Source organism: Primulina tabacum, chromosome 3 (genome assembly GCF_025594145.1).
Source record: "Primulina tabacum isolate GXHZ01 chromosome 3, ASM2559414v2, whole genome shotgun sequence".
Taxonomy (NCBI): domain Eukaryota; kingdom Viridiplantae; phylum Streptophyta; class Magnoliopsida; order Lamiales; family Gesneriaceae; genus Primulina; species Primulina tabacum.
The window spans coordinates 15,149,489-15,158,408 of NC_134552.1; the positions used below are offsets into that span (position 1 = coordinate 15,149,489).

The 8,920-nt window shown below is 34.4% G+C and overlaps 1 protein-coding gene across 1 annotated transcript; it reads left to right on the forward strand.

Moving 5' to 3' along the window:
• The first annotated feature begins 2,133 nt into the window (after window positions 1-2,133).
• On the forward strand, window positions 2,134-6,235 carry LOC142540726 (homogentisate 1,2-dioxygenase). Its single transcript, XM_075647076.1, is given in 10 exon segments — window positions 2,134-2,411; window positions 2,503-2,590; window positions 2,592-2,734; window positions 3,535-3,614; window positions 4,045-4,212; window positions 4,308-4,483; window positions 4,620-4,689; window positions 4,835-4,989; window positions 5,207-5,290; window positions 5,836-6,235. Coding segments are annotated over 10 exon segments (1,416 nt in total). The 5' UTR covers window positions 2,134-2,187; the 3' UTR covers window positions 6,064-6,235.
• Window positions 6,236-8,920: the final 2,685 nt, after the last annotated feature.

An 8,920-nucleotide genomic window follows, 5' to 3' on the forward strand; every position in this document is an offset into this window, starting at 1 on the left:
CTATTGGTCTTTAAGATATTTTCTTGTATTGGCCTTTGAGATAAATTCTCGATTTCTCCAACTATGTTCCTGCGAAATAAATGGGACCAAGTGATGAATAACGGAGTGTTGATCAGCAAACTATGAATGCTCAAATAATAGTGCAACATAACAGCGAGGAAGAAGAGCATCTACTAAGCAGGATGGAAGATGACCAAGTGAATGACAGTTGGATGATTTATACATACCTCATTTCCATCTTCTGAAATCCATCAGACTCTGCCATCTCAATCAAAGCTAATTTATACAGTGCTAGCTAATGATCTGGGCAAAAGAAGAGCAACTCGTGTGGTTGTGTTCTCAATATGAAGATTACAGAAGTTGCGCTAGCCATAGGCCAAGCTCTGAATATGCACAGCAAGGTAGCCCCTTTGTTGAAGTGCAACACCCAATGTTACTTATCAAAAATTCATTCAGACATATTCACAAACATCTTGCGTGCAGCATGAAATGTGACATATTCTACAATATTTTTGTGATGGAGGATTGAGAAAGATGGTTAAATATACCTACCTTGAGAATGTGTGGTTTGATGTAAAGGAGACTGATGATGGCAATTTTCATAAACTTGGATGGCATCACAAAGTCGATGGAGCGGCAATTTCTTCGGGAAAATCGATGGGCACCGATGGAGGTTTGGGGGAAGTGAGAAAGAAAGGGATGAAGGGTTTAAGGAAGGTGAGAGGAATTAGGGGGTTCAGGGAATGCACACTTGGATTTAGCCCGATGGAAGAAAAACACGTGTCTCGGTCAATTCATATTCAAGTCCACAGAACCATTCCTTTCTTAACGATATGATTTCTACGTAGTGTATGAATAGCTAGTTTGGCCCATTGGGCCGAATTAGTGGAATTACCAAATAGCCAAAGTTGGGCCAAAATTGGCCAATGGCCCAAATTGGCTAGGGGGCAATTGTTGTGCCTAAAACATAATTATGAAGCCCAATAAATGAAGCCCAAATAAATAAAGTCCAAGTAAAGTGGCAGCTGACCCAGCGAGAGAACGTTGCTGCCAGTTACGGCCATTACCCAAGGTGGAAGATCGTGGAGTGATCGTGAAAAGGAGAAACTGATGTGTAGAATGTGACAAAAAGGGAGGGAAGGGAATCAGAAAAGGCTACCGACAAAATCAACACAAAAATCTACAGCAAAGCTCTGCAGAATTCTCTCAATTCTATGCATGTTTATTTCGATTTCCAACAGTCAAGTACTTGAATTTTTTACATATTCCTTCAACTTTATTGTAGAATGTTGATCAAAATTCATAACATCATATTTAAGTTTGATGTTGTCAATGGATTCTCTCTATAATTTCTGTATTTTTCTCAGTTTACACGTTTAGCTTTGAAGCCATTTCGAAGGAATTATAACTAACGATCGAATCGAGACTCGCAACGCTTGATAAACGAAGTCAGATCATTTCACATTTGGCACGAACACGTGCCTGACACGCCCGCAATTTTCGTGATAAACAAAAATATAAAAACAAATTAAAATACTTGTCCAAATTTATAATTTTTCACTTATAAAACACTAAAAATATTTATCCAAACAAAATCTTAATTTAGATAATGTTTATAAATTATTAAAATAATAATTATAATTTTTTTTTCTTTAACTGATGTTGATACTCATGTTTTTTAAAAATATTATAATTTTAATGAAACATTTCTCTAATTTCTTATTCAATTTTTCATCCAAACTAAATAATCTTAACTCTTTTTAATTTGTCATCAAAACTAAACTAATCAACACTTCAAATTTTTTTGTCTCGATTTTATGGAATGTTTAAATAATGTTATTTATCACAAAAATTAATATGATACGGTTTCATAAGACAATTTTGTGATACAAATATTATATTTTGATAATTTATAAAAAATATTTTTTAAGTCAAAAATATTATTTTTTATTATAAATATAAAAAAATTTGACTTGTTTCAAGACTAATCGTCTCGAAATATATTATATTATTATTTATTTATTTATTTTTATTGTTGTGGATGATGATTGACACGTAATTACATGCCATAAATAGTAAACACACACACGTTTTTTTTAATCACACATATATTTAATATGATTAAAAGGAGTTGTATTAATTATTATTCATGATATAGTATCATTACCCATTTTTATACACTAACTAATGGACACGGCCACCGCCACCGCCACCACCAACGCGCCGCCGCTACGTGATTTTCCGGCGGACTTGGAGTATCAATCTGGATTTGGAAACCACTTCTCCTCCGAAGCAATCGCCGGAGCTCTTCCCCACGGTCAGAACAGCCCATTACTCTGCCCTTACGGCCTTTACGCCGAGCAGATCTCCGGCACCTCGTTCACCTCTCCTCGCAAACATAATCAACGCAGGTCGTAGGATGCGTATGTGATTCTGTAATCATGTAGCCGTTGGTACGTTTTTATTTTAAAAATAATTATTTTAATGGCTGCTTGTTCGCAGTTGGCTGTATCGCGTGAAGCCATCTGTCACGCACGAACCGTTTAGAGCTAGAGTACCGACTCATGGTAAGCTTGTGAGCGAATTTAACTGATTCAAATAGTTCTGCGACGCCAACTCAGTTGCGATGGAAGCCGGTGGAAGTACCTGAATCTCCGACCGATTTCATCGACGGCTTGTATACTGTATGTGGTGCTGGCAGCTCCTATCTTCGCCATGGTTTTGCGATTCACATGTAATTTTTTTGCGCTTTCTGATTAAGCAATGTCAGTATGTTTCAGTTTCTGTTTACTTTGAAGCAATGGATCTGAGAGTTCATATGATCGATTAAGCAATCTGCTTTTGATAAAATAAAAATAGTTGAATTTAAATACAGAAATGGCAATGAAGTCACTATCACTTTGCTATTCATTTCCTGATTAATGAAATAAATATGCTGCCTTGATAAGCACAAGTGTACTTGCCATTTTGTTGAGTTGCAGCGTTGATTTTCCTATATTTGGCTACTGAATTGTAGGTTTTAAGGGATTTTTGTTATACGTTACTACTTTTTAGGGAGATATCGAAGGTTTTCTGAGGGTGAGAACTTATCAGGAGGGAGATTGTTTGATATTCTTCCATTTAAGCTCGCAGGAAAGAAATTTAGTGTGCATAGTTAAGTCGCTGGAACTTTATTAACGTACTTTCCCTATATTGCCCCCCTTTTGATGAGAATAGAATAACTAGGTATTGTGGCTAAAACTATTTAATTAAGTTCAAAACTTTTTCATAGAGGGGGAAGTTTAATGTAGCTGGAATGCCATTTACTTTGTGCGTTTTAATATAGCCAACTCTCACCAAGATTATATCTCCTCCAGTACCTTAAATTATAAAGGATTTTTTGTCCATGAATTGAGTTAAAAATGAAAAGTTCATGAAATACTTGCTCTCTCAACTCTAACCATTAACTGAGTAGCTCTTGAATGAAGTCAATGAGGATGAATTTGATGAGTCACAGCGCCCTCTTTTAAAGACTCAAATTTTGCTCTACTCTAGGTACACCGCCAACAAATCAATGGCTGATTGTGCGTTCTGTAGTGCTGATGGGGACTTTTTGATTGTTCCTCAAGAAGGAAGTAAGTAGAGCCTAACCATTTGCCTTTCCATCATATTTTGTTTTGTAATGTTGTTACCTTGTTAATCCAACCTAGGATGTCATTTGATTGAGTTAATTTCCATATATCAGTAATCAGATGTTGGAGTTGTTGGAGTTGAAATGTCTTTTAGAACATAATTTGATATTTATGTAAAATTTGCATATCCTTGATTCAAATATTCATTTTATCTCCTAGCGCCAGTGCCATCTTGATATTTGTGGTTCCAATTTAATTTAAATAATTGTTTGGTTCTCATCTTTAACCCCACCCCCTTCTCTCCAAATTTATTCAAGAGTTGCTTTTGGCCCAAGAACTTGCTTACATGTCATTCTACCGTGATTAATGGTTCTTAATGGTTCGGCAACTAGTTTTATGTATTGAAAATTACAACCCATCACTTCTCATCTAGGACTGTGGATCACCACCGAATGTGGAAGATTGCAAGTATCTCCTAGTGAAATTGTAGTATTACCTCAAGGCCTGCGGTTTGCCATTGATCTGCCTGATGGACCGTCAAGGGGCTATGTTGCTGAAATATTTGGAACTCATTTCCAACTTCCTGACCTTGGACCAATAGGTGCATCTAAAAATTCTATTATTTCCATTCTTCCCGGGGCTTGTTCGTCCAATAAGCTATTTAATGCTGCATCGTATGTATTTTAACATGTGTAGGTGCCAACGGGCTTGCTGCTCCAAGGGATTTTCTAGTTCCTGTTGCTTGGTTCGAGAATTGCTCTCATCCAGGTTTCACCATTGTGCAGAAGTTTGGTGGCCAACTCTTTACCGCAAAGCAAGATTTTTCTCCCTTCAATTTGGTAGCTTGGCATGGAAATTATGTTCCTTACAAGGTGTGTTTTTTTCCACCCAGTATTCCAGTCCTGTGGCTGGAACAAGACCAGCCTGCTTACTTTTATCCCATCTCCTATATTTTTTAAATTATTTTTTTTCTCTTTGATCTGATGGAATACTTGTTTATATTTTCAGTATGATTTAAGCAAATTCTGCCCGTATAATACCGTTTTGATGGATCATAGTGATCCTTCAATCAACACAGGTAGGTTGCTGAATGACCACTTTATCTACTTATCTTTATCAGTGCTCTTGTTTGACTTGTATTTGCTTCTTACAATTAAAAATATTCTTCGATGGCAAGGTTATCTTTGTTCTTGTCAGTCACATTCAATTCAATGAAAATGCAGTTCTTACAGCACCTACCGACACACCTGGTGTGGCATTGCTTGATTTTGTCATTTTCCCTCCCCGGTGGTTGGTTGCTGAAAATACATTCCGTCCTCCGTATTATCATCGCAACTGTATGAGTGAATTCATGGGCCTAATTCTCGGAGGATACGAGGTATAGTCATGGATCCGTCATTTTTTTTGTGAGATTGCCATGAACTGTTTCTACTTCTGTTGCAATCAACGTGGTTCAAATACCCCGATAACTTTTATCAAGTTGTAAACTACCAACAATGACGGAGATATATCTTACATAGACAATGAAAACAGAGAGAAGCGGTTTATTGATTTTTCGTCTGATTGCATTTTCTGTGAATTGAATATTGTCTCAGGCAAAATCTGATGGATTTCTACCAGGAGGCGCAAGTCTTCACAGCAGCATGACTCCCCACGGTCCTGATACGAAAACATTCGAGGTAAAACACCTTCTAGTGGCACAAATTGGACCCATAAAAAAATCCTGTCATGTTTCTTACTAATTATCATGTTTTCCTATAACATTTGCACATCGTGCAAAGGAAAAATGCAATAGAAGATGCAGATTAGATGTAGAACGCAAGTTCTTTGGACTTGATTGTTCTATTTGATGTTATGTTTTCATGTGTTATTTACAGCATGATTTAATGTTCTATTCTGAAACATGGACCAGCTATATTAGTGTATGCGATGGGTACTAACACTGGTTGTGTTAAAATATAAATTGTTGTTGGTCCCTGTCTACCTTCGATTGGCTCAAACTTGTGGCAACAATATGGTATCAGGTCAGTAGATGTCAAGTTAAAAACACCTGGTGCGCCATTTTTTTTTAATATTTAATCAAGTTGGTTTTGAGTCCTAATTTTTTACCCTTTATTGAGTGCCCAACTAATATGCACTTGGATTTGTCCACTTTTCATGAGCCCAAACTTCTCGAAAATGTTGTTTCTAATCGATATTATTTTATCTTTTCCAATTTCATCAGGCCACAGTTGCACGTGGAAATGATGTAGGACCACAGAGAATTGCTAATACCATGGCTTTCATGTTTGAGTCATGTCTAATTCCTCGAGTCTGCTCGTGGGCGCTTGAATCTCCGTACATGGATCACGATTATTACCAATGCTGGATCGGTCTGAAGTCACATTTTACCCTTGAACTCGTGAATCAACAAAATCAAGAACTGCAGAATGGGGCTGTAGAGAAGAAATGAATGTTGTTACATTGCCTCGAACGAAAGGTAATAAATAGCCCGATAGCACTCTGCACGTATCTGTATTACTTTTTGTAAATAATATATGGTGAAAACTGTTCTATATATATGATTCATATTTTATATATCTTCATCCACAGCATCAAGGAATATTAATCACTTAAAAAATTGATTCTTGGTTTTTTATTTGGAAAATTAGTTTTGTGTGTTTCATATAAATCATATTCTGCGTTTACTAATTTAACTGAAACCAAAGTTAATGGGATGTTTCTAAAGAAAGTGATCATGTTAAAAAGTTAGAATTGGAGTTACTTATTTATCAAACAAGAGTAGGTCTCTCGTGAGACGGTCTCATTAATCTTTATCTGTGAGACGGGTCAACCTTACCGATATTCACAATAAAAAGTAATACTCTTAGCATAAAAAGTAATACTCTTAGCATAAAAAGTAATACTAGTTCATGGATGACCCAAATAAGAGATCCGTCTCACAAAATACGATATGTGAGACCGTCTCACACAAGTTTTTGCCATCAAACAAAAGTTACTCAATTTCTGATTTTTCGACTTTTTTACTTTGCTTTCAACACCACAGGCTTCTTATTTTTCCTATTTTTTTTTTCATGATTTACAAATTTAATTATTCGTAGAAAAGTATAATCTTTTGCAAACTCTAAATGTTATCGTTCATGAAATTATTAGGCTTATTAAATTTATGTTGGAGAAGTAAAGAACAAGAGTATAATAATAAAAAAAAACCTGACTTTGGTAATTGCACTTTGTTATAAGGAAATAAAAATTTAAAGTAGAAATGAGTCGTTGACTGATGTATAATTTTGTTGGTTAACTTTGTATTTTATTTTCAAATAATAATTTTAAAATTTCTGCAAATATTTTATGATATTTTGGTGATCACATAATAGATTTCAAATATTTACTTTTGTTATTGTTTTCTATGAAACTATGTAAAAGAATTCATTTAAATAAATTATAAGATTTAGCAGCATGCATTTTTACATAGAAAATTATGAAGAATAAAAATAGTAGGCTTCACAAACACTCAAAAATATTTAACATAGAAGATTTTAACATAAAATATGGATTTTTGTCGTCCGAATGTGATTGTAGTCAAATTTAAACAAGTATATATATATGTGTGAGGAATTATCAATGTAAAATAATAAAAAAAAGTTGATACATGAATCTAAAATAATTTGCATCTAGTTATTTTCTTTAAAAAGTTTGGGCAGAACTGAAATGTTATATGATTTTAAGAGCTTAAAAGTAAAATAATATATTTTCAAGTGATTGAAAGAAAAACTTCCTTCCTTCATATTTTGCCATCATTAATTAAACGAAATTTTTTTTAAAAAAAAAATCGTTTCATGAATCAAATTTGTATAACAGATTTTCAACTCGACATTAGATATGACAATTTCCTCCGAACCTGACGATGAATCTGATATCCAACTTAGATGGAAGAGGGTATGAAAGAGATTTTTTACCCGATTAAATAAATGAATAATTGAGTTAGGTACAAAGACGGGTCTTAAAGAATTATACACATTCAACCCGAATACCCGATTAAATTAATATATATATTAGTTTTTGAATATGATATTAATTCTAATATCTTTTTTTGAATGATATTAGTTAGATGTAATAAATAAAATTATTACTAGAAAGTTAATGTTATTTTTGTAGGATAATCATGTTTCTAATATTTTGTTATTTCTTCTATAATGTCTAATTTGCTAATTTTTATATTTAATTTTTTTCTTTATTGTTCTGAACACTTTATTAAATATTCATAAGTTATTAGAAATAATTAAAATTTAAGAAAATACAATTATAGATGATAATATGATAATTAGATAAAGTATATATATTCAATCTTGGTTTGAAGATCTTGATGAAATTGAATATTCGATGAAGATGATGAATATGGATATAATAAATGTGGACATAAGATATGAAATCTTCATCATTGCCCAACACATGAATATAGATCGTGAGACAGTTTATACAAGAAATATACTCTCCACTTGAGACTACATCCAAATTTGTATTATTGATTCAATTTTCAAATTTACACCTAGATGATATAGGTTTTTACTTGAAAGTTGAAACTGTAAAATAATAGACAAAGTCAAGATAGAGTAACATATTTAATGACAAACTTTATTCATTGAAATAATAAATAAAATTTGCACCATTGTTGTTTTTATTATTTATATCTATCAGTGGCAAGCGGCAAACGGGCTTATCAAAGTTTATCCACGAAAAAAGCACAAGAAAGTCGGGCAGTAACGATACAGCCACCGGCACAAACTCCTCAGCTGCCGAGAACTCGGCCGCCCCCACCTCTACCTCCTCCAAGAATACCACCCCCTCGCCCATTTCCTCCAAGGTTTCCACTCCCGCCGTTACCGCCGCCACCTCCGCCTAGGCTACCGCCGCCGCCTCCTCCAAGACCCAAATGAATGTGATGGGATGCTACACTTGTGGCGTTGGCCGGAGTGAGTTCAGATGTGTAGGCAGTTCGGTGTTACATTAATGGAAAATAACATCCGCTGTTGATTGGGGGAAGAGAAATCCAAAGATCCTCAGCTTACATGGGTACAAATAAGACTACAGATTGTCACGAAATAGTTGTATTCAGGTTGAAAAATAGTAATTTTTAGTAGCTTTTATATTTTGCATGTTTTAAGTTATGATTTCAGTTTCAAATTTCTTGACAGAACATCACGAGTAACTCAATTTTCTCAATTGTTCCACAAACTCGATTCTCTTTCGATATCAAATCAAACCTTTTCAAGAAAACAGATTTAAATTTGAACGAAGTACCGGGCTTTTGA